Genomic DNA, 23,756 nt, shown 5'->3' on the forward strand with positions numbered 1-23,756 from the left:
AATGCCAGAATAGATCCCAAATACTAGTCGGTCGCAAAATCGGTACATTCGGTCGTAAGATATCAGCAGTCGGTATCAAAATAAGTGCTCACTGCACACGTCACACTATTCACGCAAAACTTTAGTATAAAATAACCTTGTCAACTTATCATGTTTGAAAAAAATGTTTTTCACCCCATGGCAAAGAAATAGTCGGTCTCAAAAAAAAGTGCTCACCGCAGTCGGTCTTAGACTAAATGAATTAATGGGGTGTTTTCTGACCATCAGAATTCTGCAAAATCTCTCCCCAAAGTCCAGGGCATTTCAGAGACCAAGTAAGCGCCCCATTGAGGTAAAGTGCCCTCAGGCCCAGTCCTCAAAAATTAAAAGCTCAGTTACATATCGGCGCTCAATTCCATTATGCCATCATTCTTCAACTCCTTCTCTGTCTTATACTATCTCATCACTATCATATTCACAGTTACAGTGAATCGCCCAGTTAGTAGTACCACTAGTGAGTGAGTCGTGGGTCAAAAGACTGTAGAATTGTTAGTTCTACTCTCACAAAACAGGCGACATTGACAGATAGGCCTCAAGATTCTGTCCCATTTCTTATCCTCTCGTTAACGAGAATCTGGATCCATTTGCCATGACATTGACTAAAATTGTCAGGCCCAGTCCCAAAAATGAAAAGCTCGGTTACACATCTGAAATATTTTCGCGCCTACGGCACTCAATTCCATTATAACATCATTCTTCCACTCCTCTGTTGTCTTATACTGCCTCAGCACTATCATATTCACGGTTATACTGAACTGCCTAGTTATGTTAGTAGTACCAATGGCACTGGTGTGTGGGTCGTGGGGCGTCAGACTATACAAAAGTTCTGTCAACTCTTGCAAAACAGGCGGAATTGACAGGGGCAGATCTCGAGATTTTGTCTAATTGACTCACATTTCTGGTCCTCTCGTCCACAAGAATTTTTCCCAGCAATGACCTCAAATGCAAAGATATTGACTCAATGTTTCAAAAAAATTTCAGGTTGCTCAGTATTATAAGCACAATTATATATGACATAAACTTTATGTCAACTTAAATAAAACTGCTTTCAGCGAGACAATGATCGGCAAACAACTATATAATTATACAATACCATCTATGTTCTACCGGGACGCTTAATGTTATAGCCAGTATTTTGTTGACATTCATTGTGGGGTGGGATTGTGGCTGAGGCGGCGACCTAGATTTGGACCCCCACCCTATCTAGATCCGCTACTGCACATGGCCCCTACAAAACTCGCACCTGTGGTGCTCGGCTCCTGACTGCGTCACTCGTACTAGGAGTATGGACATCAGTCGGTCGCATTTTGGCTAAACACCCCCCCACCCCAAACAAAATCGTTATGTACGCCCCTGATACTAGAGCTGTCCCGAGGCTGAAATTTGATGTATAGGGGTAGCTCGGAGTGGAGAGTAATAAATTAATTACGGAACAGAAAGTCGTAGAACGCTGACAATCAATAGAGTCCGTCCTCTCATGAACACGATGCTTCACAAATTTGAAAAGAATCCGTCTAAAATTGTAGCCTCTGGTGCGTTTACAAGCCAAGCCAGTTGTTGGTGGAACGACGGACCGCCAGACAGGGTGACGACATATAATACGCCAACACTCAATCTTATTAAAACACAGATCCTACTTCCTTTCGTTTTTTATAGTTCAAAATTTCGTTTGACTTGTCTTTACTACACTAGGATCTGGAAGAGTTGTTATCATAGACGTGTTCTGGATGGTGTGAGGTATTAGCCAATGAAATGACCTGTTACGGTTTGTGAGCTTTAGACCCGTTTTGCACGGAACTGTGGGTAATCCACTAGCAACATCAATGTTGATTGGTTAATCAAATGTCTGACATCATAGGTCAAAAGTCGGTCGTATGACCTCTGACGCGACCTATCGATACAACCGGTCAGGTCTTCATGTAGTGTAGGCCATCGAAAGTATAAAAAACGAAACAAAATATAGATCTGTATTTTAATCAGATTGGCCAACATTGAAATATCGTCGCATTAAACGGATAGTTATGATATAATGTTACATAATGACAGATGTTATAGGTACTTTTGTGCCATCTTGACACATGGAAGCAGAATAGATTATAATATTCTAATGTCGGCGATTAACACCCTTGGTGGTCCCGATGGCATTCATTAGTCATTACCATAATATACAGTTATGGCTGGCCTATTTTATTTAATGTCCTTTGTCTTATAAGCAAACTGTACTGAATGTTAAATCTGATATGATGCAGAAGCCAGATGTGTAATGAGATCCTTTGTCGAGAAGGATTTATAAACCCAGAATGGAAACGAGATCAGGGACGAGACGGGCGAGGGAGAGCGTGTGGGGGTTTGCACACTCGTGCCAAGCCAATCTAGAACATGGCTCCCTCAACCCAAGTTGATTATGGGGTCTTTAACGTTAAGAGGTTTTGTACATGATATGTTTGAAGAACAATAAAAGTATTATATGAGATTTAAACCAGTGTTGTCATCCATAACCTGACATAAAGACAGTAATCAAAGTATATAATGGATAAGTGTGATATAATGAAAGTATAAAATGGACAGTTCTGATATAAGAAAAGCATAAAATGGACAGTTATGATAAAATGGGCAATTCTGGTAAAATAAAAGTATAAAATGGACAGTTCTGATAAAAGTATACAATTATGGGCAGTTATGATATAATCAAAGTATAAAATGGATAGCTATGATATAATAAAAGTATAAATGGATAGTTATGATGCAATAAAAGTATAAAATGGATGGTTGTGATATAATAAAAGTATAAATGGACAGTTATGAGATATAAAGCTTACCACACGCCTGAATAGCACAATCTTCAGTTCCTGGTATTATTTCTACTGGCAGTGCTAAATCAACTTCTGTCTTTTGTGTATTTTCTCCTACGTTAAGTGTATCTAGATCAAAACAATGGAATACAATAAATTCTTCATTCATTTTACATGCAATTATATTTTTGTGAAAATAGCCCCGATTATTGTATTTACCATCAGACAGGCTATGATTCTATGTTTGCGTATGGATGAAATAAGAAAATTATTGAAAATTGCTGGCAGGGATTTCATGTATACGTCATATTTCGACCAGTGTAATGTGTATTTACTATACTCATGGGGGTGACCAGCAGACACAACGACGGGCAAATTTCCGCCATATGACGTATAAAAAAGTTTGTTTTTTTTCGTTGTTGCATCAAGGTCCAAAACGAAATTAATTCCTTGTCGGAATAGGGCATTTCATGCAGTACGTTAAACAGTGCATACTATACAAACTACATACATACTGAATCCTAGCTTAATGGCGTAATTCATCTGGCATACCATACAAATTACAGCTTTTGACCGAAGAACATAATTTAAACCATTCCTCTTCTTTGGTAATTAACATAAGATTTTTCCTTCATATCTCCCATTTGGTCAATGACGAGATGATTTATTATGGGCAGAAAATGTTAATGAATTGGTTACATCAACAAGAATGAATTGGTAATTGGATTACTTATTCTTTGGTCTCTGGGGGGTTGGGTGGCCGAAATGTCTTAGACCATACTGTCTATCATTGAATCAAGTGGCGTGGTTTCGATCCTACATCTGTCCGTGACAAGCAGTAGGATCACCTGCCTGATAAGAATAACTAAACTTACGATTAATGGTGGGCGTATCACTAATGTTTATTTCAGTAGATTTTGTATTTCTACTTATTTTGTTGCCTTCCGGATCGAGAGCAAATGTTATTGTTTTCCTCAATCTTTTTCCTTCAGGCTGTAATAAACCAATTTTACATATGTTCGTAAAGCGTTACGATGCGAAAATAAATATCAATATTAAATTTGGTAATTCTTTTCTAAATTAGATGATACAGGGAAAGGCGACATGCTCTCTATAATAGGACTCTTCAGCTTCTCGTATTTTGTTTTTCCAGCGTAAAAGCATGTTTTGGGATTATGGGTCTGTGTATTGTGACTTTTGGGTCTGGATATTGTGTCTTAGGGGGTCTGTACATTGTGGCTTAGGGTATGTGTAGTGTGGCTTAGGGGGTCTGTACATTGTGGCTGAGGGTATGTGTAGTGTGGCTTAGGGGGTCTGCATATTGTGACTTAGGGGGTCTGCATATTGTGACTTAGGGTCTGTGTAGTGTGGCTTATGGGGTCTGTATATTGTGTCTGGGTCTGTGTATTGTGCATCAGCTTTTTAGAATGAATATGAGTACAAACACAACAGTCATATCCGTCAAGAGCAATAATTGATGCCGACATTTTAACTGTACTTTCAACTCACATCAGAAATGTAACGCCAGGAAACGTATGATTTTACATGAAAGTTGTATTTTATTCAAAACTCTTAAAGAATTGGAGAAAGAGCTGATTGTATGAATGTTTGAAGTTTTGACAAGAATAGCATTACTAGGATAACAATTCTCGATTTTCCATCTTAATATTAAATTATTAAACGACGCGGATGTTCTAATCCATTAAATACTACGGCCATCCGGGGATCTAGAGAGTTCATTATGGACTTGTCATGTGTGTAAAGGCCTAATCAATAATTTATGTAATTTGTGAAGCCAGTAAAAAGACCTGCAATAAGACAGATTTGGCTTTTACAATGCAATCGCCCTATTATCTACTTCAGCTTGACTAATAACGAAGAGAAATAACTCACCACCACATAAAGCTGCTTTTCCACCACATCAACAAGATTTTCTTTATTACGATTCGTAATGTCCCACACCCCAACACGGATAGTAAGATCTCCAGTTTTTAAGGGTATGATGAAGAAATTGGTTGACCGGGATTTTTTTGCTTTAAGAGTTGTTTTAATTGTGGACATACGATTTGGTAAACACAAGCTAACGTCTCCAGTGTAGTTTATCTTAACCTTAAAACATAAAAAGAAAGTGAGTTTAAAGGCCTGTCTACACCAAGGGTTATTTATTGCCTAATCTCTCGTTAGTAAACCATCTGTCGCGATCATCACAACGTTTTCTGTCACAGACGATTAATTCACAAATATCTAAACGTTGGCCAATTAAAAAGAATTGTTTGTAGCTTTCAAATAATTTCAAGATAGGTTGCCAGGCAACAAAACATACGCCCACAGCAGCTAAATCGTCCGTGAGGTCGACAAGGGTTCTCGCGTATTTATTTTTTTGTAGGTAAGGGGGGGGGGGGGCATTTACACGACAATTTCATACAGATCAGATTATAATTTTCGTGGTTTGGGGATTTACAAGGTTCTGAAAACTGAAACAAGGACCTTAACTATGGAAGTAATTGGTGGAATTCAATCGGCTTCTTCGTTTCAGTAATTCAAATGATGCATACAAATTTCATACAGATCAAATTATAACTTTCGTTGTTCAAGCGTTCACAAGGGTTAACAAAGTGATATAAGAACCATAACTCTAGACATAAATAATAGAAATCGTTGACATTCAATATCCTTCTTCGTTTCACTAATTTAAATGATGAATATAAATTCTATACAGATCGGATGATATCTTTTGTCGTTACAACGTTCACAGGGTGCAACAACTCCAGACGAAATTAACGGAAATTATTTAAATTATCTTGATCTCATGAATGTAAACAACATATATCAATTTCAAAACAATCAGATGATAAATGTAGTCTGTAGGGGGTTCACGAGAAATTGTGGACGACGGGCCGATCGACGGCCGACGGAGGCGACGGCAATATACAACCACATTTCCATGTGGGCGTATAAAAAGGGATTAGGACAACTTATAGAAATTATGAAAGGAGTAGCGCACCAATAGCTGACGATTACCAAGGACAGTCTGTCGGATGCTATTTATCTAACGACAAACTTGAGGAATAATCCGTGCTATCCTCAAATCCTAACCTCCACCCAACACACATAAGTACATTTTGGGACTAACATATCTTTACTGAATATATTCGTAGGTGATTCGGAATCTTTATCTCGTGTTACATCCAGTATAGGTAACCCGAATCCTACTACTAAATGCAAGATAAATCCTAGTGTTCATAAGGAATTTCATAAGAAATTGTGGACAACAGACTGACGGGTAGACAGGGATGGTAAGATAAAAGCTCTGTGATTAAGTAAGTCATCAGGAACATGTGATTACGTATATACAGGACATGCCTTGATGGGTTTGTGATATTGGGACATACGGAGATACGGTGAAAGCGTGAAAATTGGGTCTGGCGAGGAGAAGCGCATGAGTGTATTTCCTTCCCCACAGAAGTTACAATTTATTTCTGAATTTTGACATTTGCTTCACTAATTAATATACCCAAAAATGTCCCGCGAAAGTAAATTAGTAAATTTATCAAGTTTGGTGTAATTACCTTCATTGGATGATCTTTATAATTAAACATGGTGACTGTGACCTTGACCTGTTCTAACCGGACAGCCTTATAAGGAAGATGGAGTTGAATGAAAACAGGTTGATAAGCCGTGATTTCTCGAGGTTCAGCAACACAAACACCTCGATTTGACGACAGACCAACAGCCCATACAACCCACTTAGTTATTGAATCTGGCAACGTTACACGAACAGTCTCTCTACCCTTGCTAGAAATAAACAAGAAATAGAGTTGTTAGTCAGTTGTCTTGTCACATTTGTTTGGCTATGCCATGTTGTATTTATGGATTTTGATTTGACTGCTAATAAAACAAATGGGGTGTAACGTCTTATACATGACTGCACGAAACAGGCTAATGATACCGGATATAGACTAGGAAGATTTAAAGCAATAAAATGTCAATGTAAAATATAAAAACTAAAGCAAAACCTGTTCTAATTAATAATAGGAACATTTAAAATTTATCTTTAGGGGGTCTTGGTACCGAAGTTTTACTTTGGAACGTCGAAAATGATCTTGCATAACAGAACCAACACACTTTGAAACCTGTTTCAAAAATACGTAAAAACTGTCAAATCGCCATCTCTCCCGAATTTTTTTCACAACGATTGTAATACACAATGATACTAGTTATCAGAAAAACAATTGAATAGTTTCAGTGTTGGACGGATGCATTGTACATAGTAGTTCACAGGATATATATATGTCGTATTGGTAAATTTTGGCAGGCTTTGTGACGCGGCCTGCAAGTTGGAGTCCAGTCATGAAACTATTCAATTGTTTTTTCAGACAACTAGTATCATTATGTATAGCATTCGTTGTAAAACTAATGCGGAGAGATTTTGATTTTACAGTCTTTACTTGTTTTGGAAACGGGTTCAGAAGCGTTTTGGTTCTGTTATGCAAGATCATTTTCGACGTTCCAAAGTAAAAGTTCGGTGCTAAGACCACCTAAAGATAAATTTATTAATTAGAACAGGTTTCGCTTTAGTTTTTATATTTTAGCTGACATTTATTACTTTAAATCTTCGTAGTGCTAAAACGGAAAATGTGACCTTTTGACCTCTGGTGTCACAAAGAACAAAGGTGAATTTTGCAAGTGTACATTTTTATTGAAATGGTGATTACTTTCGATCATTTTCAGCTTATTTTCATGATACAAGAATGACTGCGCATTCACTTTCAGTGCAAATGAACCCATTTGACCCCGAATATCTCGTAAACGCCCCAACGACGGACTGATTACCACTCGACATCGTGTTCTACGCAACATTTTACTCTAGAAAAGTCGGGTCTGGTTTTGTGCCCATTTCAAGGACACCTCCCACCCCGCACTGAGCCTCCAGACTAGTACGGTATCGGTATACGCTACTATGCAAGTCAGAATCTTGTACACGGTGCGTAAAACGTTTACTAGATTACGAAACACACATGCTGGATAGCAAACCCTCCTTATTATTTAGAATCGATGTAAACCATTAAATAAATATATTTACTTAGCAACACAAACGTATACTTACTCAGATAGAGTAAAATCTTCAAAGTACCACGACTCCGGAAAATATTTTCTTATCTTCTTTATGGGTATTAGGTCCAGAGAATCATCACGGTTAACATTTATGATTGGATCCCTCGCATAAGAAACCCCCTCAAAGCCAAGACCTAAAAGGCAAAACATCAATAATACACTTTCAGAAAGAGCTTTAGAAATGTAAGGCAAACACTAAATAATACAAACACTTTAAGGAAGTCACTTTAATAACGTATTTCAATGGCTAAATTAGAGTTATTTGAAGCATCTTTAATCCCTTGCAAACTACAATATTCTGAAAGGGTTATAACTCCAACAAGCGGCTGGCATGCAAGATACGCCAACATTTTGCAAGAAATGGACAGAGAAAAAGCTAAAGAAAAACGAGATTTTTCGTGCAATCAGGGGCCATAATCCAAGACGTTGTGATCTGAAATGCTCGAAAGGAACCGAGATCATTGGGATATAAAGATATGTTAAGTTTCATGAAAATCGGAAAAAAATGTGATCTGTACAAGGTTCACAGCCCTGGTATTACATACTTTTACACTATTTGCGTACAAGGAACAGCTATTTTTTTCGGGCAATTTCGTTTTGATTTTTTCGAAATTCGAACTCAACCTTCATCTATAACGGTGATATATTGAAACGGTTTTTAAAATCGGATAAAAATTGTAACCGCTAGAGGGGCCACAAGCTAAAAAATGTGATTTTTCGTAACAATCAGGGGTCATAATTATGATCTGATATGCGCGAATATCGAAGGGAATTGAGATCTTTGGGATATAAACATATATTTTAAGTTTCATCAAAATCCTCAACCATGATATTACAAACTTTTACACTGTTTGCGTACAATGAGCTGCCATTTTGTCCGGCAGATTCGATCCGGTTGTTACGAAATTCGAACCCAGCCATTATTAGGGTGTATCGGTGATATATTTAAACGATGTTTATAAAACTGTGATCTCTAGAGGGTCCACAAGCTAAAGCTAAAATCAGTGGTCTTAATCCAGGAAGTTACGATTCGATATGCGCAAATATCGACAGGAACCGAGAACTTTAGGATATACACACATGTTTTAAGTTTCATCAAAATCGGACCAACATTATAACTTCTATAGGGTCCACAACCATGATACTTTAACACTATTTGCGTACAGCCAGGGGCCATTATTCCGACAGTTTCGCTCCTATTTTCATGAAATTCGAACTCAATCATTAATATAGTGTAACAGTGATAGTTTTTTTTTAAATTGGATACAAATTGTGATCTCTGGAGGAACCACAAGATAAAAACGACGCAGATTGTTACGGGGCGTCAGGAATATGATAGGTCTCTGGTGCGCAATCGAGAGCTTTGGCACCGATCTTGCAGAAACTTGTGTCGTTTCTAACTCATTGGCGATAATGTGCTGAACATAAGATCAATCATTTTAACAGTAAAAGCAAGTTTCAAAAAGAAGTCTCTCAAAGCTAGCCCATCTAGTATATCACAGTTAATTACGATTTAGTGCCCATTAAAAACTTACCTTAAATTTTTCCTGAAAATTCATTCCCGTTAAATATAATATTGGAAGGTACTTCAATTGTTGCGCCATCCTTCCTATAAGGTGAAAGATGCACAGGTCGGTTTTAAAACCCAGTTTGCTACAGACTTCATCTCGGAAACAAAATCATAGTCTATAAATATTTGTCAAGCGATGGTCTTTGAACCAAGTTTGCTACAGACTTCATCATTCCAGGAACATAATCATGATTTATTTGTCAAAGTGGGGTCTTTATAGACGGATACATTGGGCTGGTGGCATTTAAATGTGGGTGTATACAATTGACCGTATTATCTTATACCCCGGGTTTTAAAGTACCTGTCCCGTTTTATTTGCTATCGATAAAAAGTGTTATACAGTACCTACCTCCAATGGGAGAGTAGCCGGAATAATGTTTTCGATGAAAATTATCAAAATATAGCAAACCATTTTCCTGAAATAGATGATGGTAAAATATAGTCACTAATCGACGTATCAGTCAGTGTTCACCAAAAATGATATGGGAGTCACGGTGGTTTGCTGGGTTGGCACTGGCGCATTTACTACAGTATATACATATTGTAACAATTACTGTTTATTTCGACTAGGCTTCTCTAGTCTTTATCAGACAGGACACAGCATCTGGCAATGCAAAGGATTTTAATTATTTGGAGGGGGCGCGGGCCCGTAGCCACGGCGGAGCCCCCCCCCCCAATACTTCGCCAACAATAATGATTTCTTAGGAGCGTTCTTAGCCGGCCACATCCTTAGCCCCTGCAAAAAATACCGTATTTTATGAACTGGCTACGGGCCCGGGGGGTGGGGGTGGGGCGAGTTCTACTTGCTGGCGTGCACGTCATGAATCCTTGACAGTTGGGATTTGATGAAGCGTATACAGAAACGCCGCTGCCCGACAAGCCGCATGACGTATACCCGACGCCATTAGCCTGGACGGTGGAGTAGGGCGTCAACTGGGTTTTATTCTATTTCCATTACATTCAAGAACTGGCGATTTAGATTGCTGGTTTAATTCTTATTATTATTGAAGTGAACAGTAAGGATGATGTCCCTTGCCTTAATCCCAAAATAAAGAGATAGCACTCATTAATTAAGTACTTGAATACTTAAGGTTTTATTGAAGTGAACAGTAAGGATGATGTCCCTTGCCTTAATCTCAAAATAAAAGGGAAGGCACTCATTAAGTACTTGAATACTTAGGTCTTTTTTTATAAGCATCGGATAAAAAGTTCACTGTCGAACATACCTGCACCAAGTTTGGACATTGTTCCTCAATTAGAATCCACATTATCACATTTCAAAGTCTCGACGAATTAAATTGTTTATCTTTTGCTTAACCTGAGCAGAAAATGTTCATTAGTCTCTCATGCAATTAAAGTTGTCGTGTTCCGACAGATCCCATTTCTTATCTCTGTTTGGTTTATAATTTTGAACTCCAAATAAAGAGAGAGAGAAATGGGGTTTGACGTCCACTCGACACAAACTAGGTCATTTCGGGACTAACACATGGTTCAATTTTATTTCAATAATTCGTTTGCGCGTAGGGGTCTTTAGCAGTGGGGGGTAACCGGAGGACCCGGAGAAACCCCACGAGGTTGGACAGGCGACCCTACTCCTTGTCAAGTACAACCGGGGATTCGAAACCCCGCCAGTTGACTCAATGACAGACCTATGATACAGCGCAGCGCGCATATGCTAACCATTCGACCATCCACCCCCATCCCGAACTCCAAATAAGGTTAGTTACCTGGATAATAATTATTGAAACTAATATTTGTGTTATTTATAGCAGTGGTATCAACAGTACTCTATCTGATAAGTAAAGAGTAACTGTTTTGGGACCGGGTCGAACCAATGTGGTCTCGGATTCGACTTCTCACTGGCGAATACTGTCACACATCCATAAATTTGGATGCCAGGAAGTTATTGTTCCTGTCGAATTCTGCCGGAACAAAATTGCAACTACTAGGTTAATTCATTAATTTTCGTTTTACGGTCAACGCGCACACTTGATAAAGCAACTGCAGCAGGTGGGGGGGGGGGGGGCTTGAGTTTGGGTCACATGGCTTACGAACTCACCTTAAATGTTTTATTGGCTTGTCTACTTTGTACAATTTTAGAATCAGCATCACGTTTACCCAGCAAGGAGAACATCTAAAAAAAATTAATTACAGAACCAAACTTAAAAGATAGGTTGCCAGGCAACATGAGCCCACAGTAGCTAAGTCGCCCGGCAGTTATCAAGGGTTGTCTGTAATTAAACACCATGTAAAAATTTAAAGTCAGTCGGATATTATCTTTAGTCTCTAGAGCGCCCCACAAGATTTTTCAAAGTGATCAAGGGGCATAACTCTGGCAGTAATTATCGGAAATACTTGCAAATTAATAGGATTCTTCGTCAATCGGATATCAACTTTAGCCTCTAGAGCCGTTACAGGGGCCATATTACTGACAGTAATTATCGGAAATCCTTGACCATCAATAGGCGTCTTCGTCTCGTGGGCTTAAACGCTATGTATAAATTTAAAGTCAATCGGATATTAACTCTGGCCTCTAGAGTGTCCACAAGACGGACGGACCGCCAGACCGACAGACGACGGCAAAATACGAATACATTTCAATGTAGGCGTATAAAACTATTTCGGTTTTCATCTGGGTATTATGTTATGAGTATTTATTAGTGGTGAGTATCGTACACGGGCAGGATATGCTAATTCATTCTTGAAGACAATTGCATAGAGCACCTGATACCACTTCTCGTTTGAAGAGTGCACATAACAAACTTTGGATTGGTAACATTATACATAACAACATCAATTGTGACCGTGTAATACTATATAATATATGTATACTGTAGAGTTTATTTAACTTTTCTAAAATGTGTTCTGTTTAATATAGAGATTCGTTACCTACAGATGTGTGACGATAACTGGGCTAATCATAGTACCTTGCATTATTCTACAACTTTTTTAAAGAACTCACTGACAGTTAAGCCAGTATCCATTTTTCCAGGAATCGGGTGCAAAGACCAGTCCAATCAAATAAAATAATGTTGAGGAAAACGGGTACTCGAAGATGGTAACTGCCCCGCCCTAATAGCCGACGTATTTAAACGTAAATTAAACAGCATCATCAAATTTGCTTTAGATATCATTTGAGACTATGCAGGGTTCTCAGAAGGACGTACTCTCAGCCTCTGGTTCGAGGCCGGAATAGAGAAAGCGTGTAGTGTTTCAGTCGTTGGGTCTGAGTTCTAGTCTTGTTGTTAAATTCAGACTTTAAATATAATAGCTCTTAAAATACTTCCTCCTTTGATGTTGGCGTACCATTATTTCAAATATTATTTCAACTAGTATAAATAATGTAGGCTTGGTACATTGCCCGTACCATTATTTGAAGCGTACATTATTTATACTAGTTGAAATATTGGACGTATTTCATTGACGTATTTCATTGACGTATTTCATTGAAAAGCGCGTCCTGGATAGTGTCTGTATTTTAAGTTGTTTAATGGTTTCGTGCAAGACATTTTGTAATATATAGATATAGCCTTCGTGCTAATACACGTGTGCAATATCAATATATTACTTAATATCTCGCTCTCGACCATTAAACTATGCATAATGTACTATCACAGATGTTGTAGTTACCTGTATTTCATATAAAAATATAGTTATAACCACACCGTGTTCCAGAGTTATTTGCTCATTGAAGTTATACACAACGTAAAAGTCCTGACTAGGTACGTGTCACCCCCATAGTGTCGCATCTAGGTTTTGGTGCCGTGACCAGGATGTCGGCCGTGAGGGGAGTGCTTGGAAGACGAAGTTTCCAGGTGCAAATGGAAACAGAAGAAGTCTCCAGGTGACTGGATTACCCTTGGAAATGTTCGTGGTTAGGTAGGCAAGTATTTATATTGTGTTGTATTTAATGTGTGTTTGATATCGACTTTAATTATGCAACCCTCCTTATTTAAGCTCTCTGAAAGGTGTTCTGTTTAATATAGAGATTCGTTACCTACAGATGTGTGACGAGAACTGGGCTAATTATAGTAGCTTGCATTATTCTACAACTTATTTAGACGGACTCATTGACAGTTATACCATTATCTTTTTCTGGAAGTAGGTAACTATTATCCGGGAATCCGGTGTACAGTTTAGTCTAATTAAATAAAATATTGTTGATGAAAACGGGTACCCACATGAAACATTTACCTAAAAAAATGGTAATTGCCCCACCCGAATAGCCGACGTATCTAAACGTTTGATATAAACATCAAATTTGCTTTAGACCGGGATAGAGACACCATCCAGGTTTCTTAGAAGGACGTACTCGCAGCATCTGGCCCGAGGCCGGGATAGAGACAAATTGTAGTGTTTCAGCCCTTGGGTCTGAATTCTAGGCTTGTTAAACTCGGCCTGTAGATATTATAATAACTCATAATGTACTATGATAGATTTAGTAGTTTCCTGTATTTCATATATAAACATAGTTATAACCACACCGTGTTCCAGAGTTACTTGCTCATTAAAGTTATACACAACGTGAAAGTCCCGACTGGATAATTGTCACCCCATAGTGTCCCATCTTATTGTTACAGATCAACATTTGTTTTTAACATTTCATTTACAAAATTCACAGAAAAGAATTGTTGGAGAAAAGAATTTCGATGACATATATGGATAAAATCGTGCGTACTTACTTTGTCTCTTGTTAGAGTATATCTATTATTTAAATAATATACTGCCTTATCAACAATAACCACACCCACTTTCGTATTATTTCCTCCATCCACTTTAATTTTAACATTTTTCTTGGGTTGAGAAAACAATTCAATCATCTTGTTTTCGAAAGTTACATTCAGCTGAAATTAAAATATAATTTCATCATACTTTATTGATAACCCGTTTCATTTTCACAAGGAAGTAGATAATATAGGGTATAATTTCGATATATCTCAATTCGTAGTCGTTATTTATACCTCTTTACTAGAATTTCCCGTGTTCTAATCCTGTCATCGGGCCCCAGTTCCCACTTTAAAAGGTAAATATTTCTAATCTACCTGTGAACACATTGGCTTTCACGAAAAAGAACCATTGGTAAGTGGAACTTGAAAAACATCGTGATCACAGTCTCCCCAATCACCATTCCATTCCATCCTTTATATTTTATCGTCTCAAGTGTACATTACTCTGATTATGATGTCGTTCAAAATAATTACATCACAACACCGGGAAGTTTAGACGAGTTAATTGGTCAGAACCCAGTCTGGCTCGATGTACCATGAAGCACGCAGTGACAGGTTGTCCGAAAGAGGTGGGGCATACAATTTGTCATTTACTTAAATAGGCAATATACAAAAGCTAAATATTCGGGTCTTTTGTTAGGCCATAAATGTTACATAAACTATCAATTAGATATGTATGAACATGGCAAGACCATAATCACCTTCCATGTCATCGGTTGGGTCCGATTTTAAGTAGATTAGAACGGTTCGGCCATTCAATGATTTAAGTTAAAAATGGTGAAGCAAGGATAAGCCCCAAACAGAGGCTAATATATTTGCTCGGAATAAAGTAATTTGAATGAAGTTGTCAATATGTTAATTTTGCATTATCTATTTTTGAACTATTATAGCAAGACAACCAGCTCGTAATGTTTATCTTACATAATCTTGATATTCTGTATTGTTGAATTTCATAAATATATAACGGAAACCATCCAGTTTTAATTAGACTGTACGAAATCGCCTTTGCTGTCCATGTATACATTCTCTACCATTATTTTGAAAGTCAATTCATCCTACCGGTGTTATCTGGAAATCCCATGACCAATTGTGAATAAATCAAAATGGAACAAAGATCTGAAAAGTTATGTTTTTAACCTTAAAAAAAACACGATATGGTGTCAATGGTGATTTTCTATAAGTTTACCTCTTCTAAGCAGCGTGAAGGGAAATGTACGATAATACTTTCTGCTTTTACTTCATTTTGATCAGAATCCAGGTAATATACTATAATCCTTGCAAAGGGCGATAACTCTGGTCTTAAACTCTCTGGAATTTCTATTTTGCTCTGTCCGGTTGATACTGATGTGAAAGACGTCGTGTAGATAACTTGTCCTTTGGAGAAAACCTTCAAGGAAAAATATATACATGAAAAAACGTGATTAAATAAACAAAAGATTATTCAAAATGGTTATAAAGTGCCTAAAGCCACATAAGGACATATCTGCCATAATCACATAAACTATTAAGCATCAATACCGAACCAACAACAAGTCTACCTTCATTAAATTATATAGAAAGCAGTTTATAATAAAACTCCATTCCGGTAAAAGTCACACAATACGTAACTTCTTTTAATTATAAACTATAAAGATAGGATGTCAGGCAACGAAACATGCACCCACGGTGTGACATATTTAATTTTTTTGTGGGTAATGAGGGATTTTACAAGACACTGGTATCAATTTCATACAGATCGATTTATGACTGTGTCGTTAGAGCGTTCACAGGGTGTTCAAATGATAGGTTGCCAGTCAACGAAACATACGCCCACAGCAGCAGTCAACAAGGGTTGTTGCATATTTTTTCTTTTGTCAGTAATAAAAACATTTACAACACACGAATGTCTGATTACGAGTAACAACCCATTAAGTAAATATCAGAAATCTTTAGAATTTATTTCGATTAGGAAATATCACTTAACACCTTCCATACATGAAATCGATTAGCAATCTTATCAGATGACTCACATATGGTCGACATTGGCACTAGCTTGACACGACTAAAAGCCACGCGGAAGTCGTTAGTGAAGTCATTAATCATCACAGCTGACCTGAGTTACGCAAGGTCCTTTGTATAGTATTAGCAATCTTATCAGATGACTCACAGATGGTCGACATTGGCACTAGCTTGACACGACTAACAGCCACGCGGAAGTGAAGTGATTAATCATCATAGCTGACCGGAGTTACGTAAGGTCCTTTGTATGGAAAAGCAATCTGTACTGAAAGCTTAACCTGGTATTATATAATAACCAGCTGCATCCTCCGGCCATAATGTAGTCTGAAATATAACACATGTCCGTAGCGGATTGGTCAACAACTATCTGTCCGTTCGGGGCATTAACCCACCCCAGACCGAATACTGACCAATCAGGTCAAAGTGCGTGGGTGTGGTATCTGGAATTCAAGGCTGGACATCGATCTGACCCAGTGATATATAAGACCAGATTGGGGATTCTTCGTCTCATGACCTTAAACGCTGTGTATAAATTTGAAGTCAATCGGATATTAACTTAAGCCTCTAGAGCAATGATTCTCAACCAGTGTGGCGCCGTGACAGGTGTTGTGCCGCGAGATCTTCCTAAGTGTGCCGCGAAATTTTGAACGGCACACTAAGTAAATGTAAAAAACCATGTGATCGCAATTGAGTATTCACTGGTGTTTTTCTTTATTTACTTTGAGTCATTCTATGTGTCTATGACTAGTATCTGTCTACGGTTGTATTCCGTCTGAATTACCATGTTTTTATTTTGCAAAATTCGAATATTTTTCATATATATATTAAGTCAGGTGTGCCGCTATTTTTTTCATGTGTTCCAAGGTGTGCCGTTGGCAACAAAAGGTTGAGAACCACTGCTCTAGAACTTCTGCAAGATTTTTCAAAGTGATAAAAAAAAAGAGCCATAACTCTGGCAATAATTATCGGAAATCGTTAAAAATCAAAAAAAAACTTCTTCGCTTCATGACCTGAAACACTGTGTATAAATTTCAAGTCAATTGGATATTCACTTTAGCCTACAGAGCTTCTACAAGCCGGCCGACGGACGGGCGGGCGGGCGGGTGGACGGACGGGGACGACGACAATATACGTCAACATATCAGTGTGAGCGTTTAAAAAGTGAACAAAAAAGCCACAACTCTGTAGTTAATGGAAATTGCTAATCTAAATAATGCATATAAATTTCTTACAGATCGTCGGAGATCGGACGGTAACGTTTATTGATGGAGAATTCACAGGGTTCAAGAAGTTATAAACGTAAAATGCTGAAATTCAATAGGTTTCTTCCTTTTTACTGACAAAGTCGAACGTTGTCAATAAGCGGAAATTGCTGAAATTCAATCGGCTTTCACTTGTCATTCGAACGTTCAAAGTAAAACAAGAGCCATCGATTTAAACGTAATTAACGGAATTTGCTGAAATTCAATATGATTCTTCGTTTCACTAACATAAGTGGTGTATATAAATTTCTTACAGATCGTGGAACAAAGTGAAATAAGGACCATAACAAAGTAATTAACAGAAATTGCTGAAATTCAATAGGCTTCTTCGTTGGACTAATCTAAATGATGCATATAAATTTTATACATATCGTGAAACAAATGTCATAACTCTAGAAGTTATGAACGGAAATCACAGATCGGATGATAACTTTAGTCGTTAGAGCGTTCACAAGGTTCTACAGAGTGAAACAAGAGCAATAATCATAGAAGTAATTAAGGGAAATTGTTGAAATCAAAACGCTTCTCTGCTTCACTAATGTAAACAACATATATACATTTCAAAATGATCAGATAATAAATGTAGTCTGTAGAGTGTTCATTAGAAATTGTGAATGAAGGGCGGACCGACGGACGGAGGGAGACGGCGGCGGCAATATACGACAACATTTTCATGTGGATGTATACAAACTAAACAAAGATAGGTTGCCAGGCAACGAAACATACCCTCACAGCAGCTAAATCCTCCGGGCAGTCAACAAGAGTTGTCGCATATTTTTACTTTTTTCGGTAATGAAACATTTATAATACACTAAAATCTGATTAAGAGCAACAACTCACAAAACCATTAGAATTTGTTTGGTTTTTATAAAGTTCTGCCCCATGCTAACGTTTTGTATACAAAACTTTTAATACTGTATCATGGATTTAGCTGTTCCAAGTCATAAAAATTCATTGAAAATCAATATACTTGTTCGTCTCAAGATCCTAAACTCTGTGTATCAATCTGAAGTCAATCGGCCTCTAGAGCGTCCACAAGATTTTTCAAAGTGATCAAGGGCCATAACATTGGCAGTAATTATCAGAAATCTTTGAAAATCAATAGGATTCTTCGCCTCGTAACCTCAAACACTGTGTATAAATTTAAAGTCAATCAGATATTAACTTTAGCCTTTAGAGCATCCACAGGGTTTTTTGAAGTGATCAAGGGCCATAACTCTGGCAGTAATTATCGAAAATCACTGAAAATGAATAGGCTTCTTCGTCTCATGACCGTAAACACTGTGTATAAATTTAAAGTCAATCAGATATTAACTTTAGACTCTAGAGCGTCCACAAGATTTTTCAAAGTGATCAAGGGCCATAACTCTGGAAGTAATTATCGTAAATTGCTGAAAATCAATAGGATTCTTCGTCTCATGACCTTAAGCACTGTGTATAAATTTAAAATCAATAGGATATAATAACTTTGGCCTCTAGAGAATCCACAAGAATTTTTTGAAGTGATCAAGAGCCATAACTCTGGCAGTAATTATCAGAAATCGCTCAAAATCAATAGGCTTCTTCATCTCATGACCTTAAACACTGTGTATAAATTTCAAGTCAATCGGATATTGACTTTCGCCTATAGAGCGTCCACAAGATTTGTTGAAGTGATCAAGGGCCATAACTCTGGCAGTAATTATCGGAAATTTCAATGTGGGCGTATAAAAACACGTACATGACCATTACAGACTTACCAAAATAAACATTGTTCTGCCATCTTTGTGTTCATAGGCTATTTTTATATCTAAGTTACTGGTATCCTAAAATTGAAACACAAAATGTTTTAATTTAATTAGTCGATAATAAAAGTATTGTAGTCTAGTTCTTTCTGGTTCTCACATTTATTATACAAAACATGTCCCGGATGATACATTCAGTTGTTAGCTGTTCCAGTTGTCGGAAATCTCCGAAACTGGTTCGTTTCATGAATACGAAGATTGTATATAAGTTTAGAGACAATCGGGTGACAACTTTAGCGTCCACAAGATTTTCAAGCGACATAACTATGGAAATTTATTGGGACCCGTAAAGAGCTAGGCCCGCCAATTACTAAGCAAAATAGCACATGATATTAACCCAGTCCAATGTTTTATCTTTACTTAAATCAAATAGGTTTAGCTTCTTTGAGTTATCCAGAAAAAAATATAGTTAGCTATATTCCAATTTACATAGGCATACGGGGCGATTTTTCTAACTTAAGACAATCCACATGACAAGAGAGCAACATGCGAATTGTACGCAATTTATAATCAAATCCCACACCAGTCAAAACAATGAATCAGCTTATGGTACAAGTCGCGAAATTAAAATCACAAAATAACCTTAGTAAAATTCAGAAAAATAACGGCAAGTAGCGCTTAGCGGAGAAAATTTTCTGGAACTGCAGTTTGAATCAAAATCAGATTTGTGTGATTTTCTGAAACTCTAAACTCCGGTTGGGAATTTCATCACCCCACCCAATGGCTAGTAAAAGTTTCGGATTGCGGAATAGAATAATAGTCATGGCCACTTCAAGAAAAATTTGTTAATGGTCAGAAAAAAGGGTTTTGCCACCACCCCCGCTATTCGTACCCCTATGCTAATGTAGAACGAGCACTTACCCTATGTTTTATATTTTCGGCCAGTGAAATTTTATTGTCATCAGAAGCTCTGATTGCAAATGATTTGGTTTCTTGTGAAGCCAACTTTGGATCAAGGGAGGTTGCCTGAATCAAACAGAAATGAACTGTTTAATATATCAACATAAATACACGACATGGGGTGACTTAATGGTTGAGACACGCCTATAGCACCCACATAATCTTCGTTGGTTTGCCCGGTTTCCTCCAACTAATTAAGACAACAGCGCTTCAGCAAATTACTGAAACATAAATATCCCATGTTAGTGAAAACAACTGGGCATGCAACGGGACACAAAACACACATGTTTCACTCCCCTGTTAGTCTGGTATTACCAGTTCACTGAGTTTGCTTTAGTCTTCACCTGAAACTGCGCCGCATCTGTAATGCTAGGATTAGTGTTAGATTGATTGGAAGAAACAATATAAATATGACCGTTAATGTACATATCATACGATGAAATGCAAGAAAACGGTAAAATAAAACACAGACTGAACAAACAATACAGTAAACAGCACATACAGCATTTCCTATTTTGCTACATTTCGTGATACGACATGAAATGGAATTGAAAATTGAATAACGCAAAACAGACTTCTCATTTTCGGTGTTATCCTTGCTTGAAAAACTGCCGTAGAAGCTGTGGACAAATCAAGTTATCTTTTGAGATTGGGGCACCGGGTCTCTTAAAGAGCGAATAGGTCTATTTTTTGGAACCTTGAAATAGACAAAAATGGTTCTAAAAGCACATATTAATGTAATATGAATGTATTTATATCCAATCTTTTAAAACAATATTATAATTTCTAATCAATTATGTTGGGTGAAATACGCGAACAGTTCAAATTGAACGACAGTCGTTTGCGCCTGCTTAGTGTATTCTACACGTTTTTTTTTTTAAATTACTATTTTGTCGTTTATGAATCAGTCTTTACTAATTTCTTCCACATTGTGTTGTAGGATATGTTTTTATTTGTTCATTACATAATGGCACCCGAAACCATAGCTTACACGACTCGTGTACTGATTATACAATTATGTATTACAGGTTATAAGAGTTAAACGGAATTTTTAGAAATTATATCAGCTTCTTAGTGTATTATGTACAGAGTAACTGACTCCAAGTGGTTATCAATGCCGGATGGTAATATTTTATTCAAAGTGATTAGTAAATGATATACTTTCGATTTGCTGAAACTGAACAGGATAAATTATATCAGCCGGACTGTAATTGAAGAAATTTATTCTTGAAAACTAAACGGTGGTCGCTGCTATGACCAACTTTCAATGTGGGTGGTTGTATAATCTTGGTTAAATAAGGTACTAATAATGTGCTATCGGTTATAATTACAGTCTTTATGTAGTTTACTTGTTAACCATCTGGCGTGTTGCCCCCTTTAAATATTAATTAAACTAAGAAAGATACACACCTCACTCACAACGAATTGTAAATGATGACACCAATCTGGTATTTGATATATCTGAGATATACGACCATTCGAATCTGACTTGCCATCATTCACCACTGAAAACAAAATAAACATAATCCTAATATATGTGACTATCCTGGTCACGGACTTCAAAAACACAGACTGTGACACTACAGGGTCATTAAATAGGAGAATTAACTCTGACTTCCACGTTGTGTATGATCAATTAACGGTGGAACACTTCGTTTTATAACTATGTTTATATATCAAATACAGGAAACTGCACCATCTATGATAGTACATTAGGAGTTATTATAATATCTACAGTCTGGGTTTAACAAGAGTATAGAACTCAGACTTAACGGCTGAGAGTAGGTTCTTCTAAGAAGCCTGAATGTTGTCTGAATCCCGACCTCTAAGCCCCGGCGGCTAAACGTACCTCCAGGACCGCTATATGCTGTCTTCCAGAGGAACACTGAATGGTGTCTGACCATACCTTAAAGTCCTAAAGGTCGAAAGACCCACAGATAGTTCCACATGATGTTCTCGCCCAGCCCGTAAGCGACTAACAGTATATTTCTCAAGGAAGCCCACATGATGTCTAAAGGGAAATTCAACCCTGCTCTTTCGTATAGAGAAAGCATAGATGCGTCAGCTATTAAGGCCGGTCAATTACCAGCTTTACGTGTGGGGTTGGTATGGGCACCGTTACATCAACATTATTCTAATTAGACTAATCTGTGCACGAGATGACTGGATGATAGTACCCTACTTTCAGCAATTGGTGGTGGCAGAAACTGTCTGTGAGTTAGTCTAAGAAAGTTCAATCTTGCAAAATACCTACTTAGCCTATTTCTCGTTGTCACCCATTTGTTTAACCATTTCAATATATTAAACAAAGCACCTTACATAGAACTAAAATATCCCCTATAGTATTACACAATAACCCTGGGTGTTATTATCACAAAACCATGTGATCCAATAGGCTAGACGATGTAAACAACTAACATAGAGATCACAAAGATGATCATGCAGTTGGTAGAACGTTCACAACCAAATGTATACACTGGACCGGCATTATGGCGAACAAATGGACGAACAGCAATAGGTGCATAAAAAATCAAAGAAACACTATTTGTATACTTACAGTTCTTGCGCTCTGTTTTACCAGTGAAAGTTGCATTGATGTAAACACTCAAATTAGATTTGTTACCATTCCGAATATCTCGAACATCAATCTAAAAATAGCAAAACATGTCCATTTAGTTTTCAAGTCAAGAAGTTAAACCTATGTATATATTTCGAGAATAAATTTCTTCAATTACAGCCCGGCTGATATAATTTAGCCATTCGAGAGTATATCATATAATTATCACTTTGAATAAATTACCATTCTGCATCGATAACCCCGTTTAATGCTTTGAAGGCAAAGAGAAGTAGCTTGAACTTAATGTAAGGAACCAATGTAAGGATTGCAATACTGGGGAGATGAGTTGATGTTTTCTATGGCAATAACTCTAAAAATATTTGGAACGTCTTGTTCAAACGCCAGAGGTGAAGTTATATATACGAATCTGATGACATATGTAGACCTTTATCAGTTAGCCGCTTCACTAAATTTATTACCATGACATTTCTATACTGTATGTCAGATATAGTTCCTATATTTGTTATCATATTAAGGTAGAATTTACTATGATATACATGTATTTTTATGTATTACAAACTGTTCACCTAGTGACTGTTAAGCATATCTTGATAGAGTGCATTTTTACCGTTGTTTGCACAACCAGGTCTATATTGCAAATTACTATTTGGCGCAATATAGCCGGGTTGGCGCTGGCGGGCCATTAAACCATATTTCAATTTGAATAAAACACAGATCCTATTTCGTTTCGTTTTTTATAGTTCAAAATTTCGTTTTACTTGTCTTTACTACATTAGGATCCGGAAAAGTTGTTATATAACCCGTGAGGCATCAGCCAATGAAACAGTCTGTTTTAGCGGGAGGTGCACGGAACTGTGGGTAACACACTCGAAACATCAATGCTGATTGGTTAATCAAATTCTGACGTTATAAGGTCAAAAGCCGCTCATATTACCTCTGACGCGACCTTCCACTACACCCGGTTAGATCCTTATGTAGTGTAGGCCATCGA

At 37.4% G+C, this 23,756-nt stretch overlaps 1 protein-coding gene across 1 annotated transcript in view; it reads right to left on the reverse strand.

The window, feature by feature from the left end:
* The window catches only part of LOC126830641 (complement C3), a 76,304-nt gene that overhangs the window by 22,809 nt on the left and 29,739 nt on the right, over positions 1-23,756 (reverse strand). The window contains exons 10-22 of the mRNA XM_050561042.1: positions 22,745-22,835; positions 21,598-21,692; positions 20,149-20,253; positions 19,243-19,308; positions 15,430-15,630; positions 14,199-14,360; positions 11,576-11,650; positions 9,866-9,932; positions 7,939-8,080; positions 6,401-6,626; positions 4,725-4,940; positions 3,707-3,824; positions 2,859-2,960 (exon numbers count right to left, since the gene is read on the reverse strand). Coding sequence (XP_050416999.1) covers positions 2,859-2,960; positions 3,707-3,824; positions 4,725-4,940; positions 6,401-6,626; positions 7,939-8,080; positions 9,866-9,932; positions 11,576-11,650; positions 14,199-14,360; positions 15,430-15,630; positions 19,243-19,308; positions 20,149-20,253; positions 21,598-21,692; positions 22,745-22,835 — 1,666 coding nt within the window. The remainder of the gene's footprint in view (positions 1-2,858; positions 2,961-3,706; positions 3,825-4,724; positions 4,941-6,400; positions 6,627-7,938; positions 8,081-9,865; positions 9,933-11,575; positions 11,651-14,198; positions 14,361-15,429; positions 15,631-19,242; positions 19,309-20,148; positions 20,254-21,597; positions 21,693-22,744; positions 22,836-23,756) is intronic.

The sequence above is a fragment of the Patella vulgata genome, chromosome 8 (genome assembly GCF_932274485.2).
Source record: "Patella vulgata chromosome 8, xgPatVulg1.2, whole genome shotgun sequence".
NCBI lineage: Eukaryota > Metazoa > Mollusca > Gastropoda > Patellidae > Patella > Patella vulgata.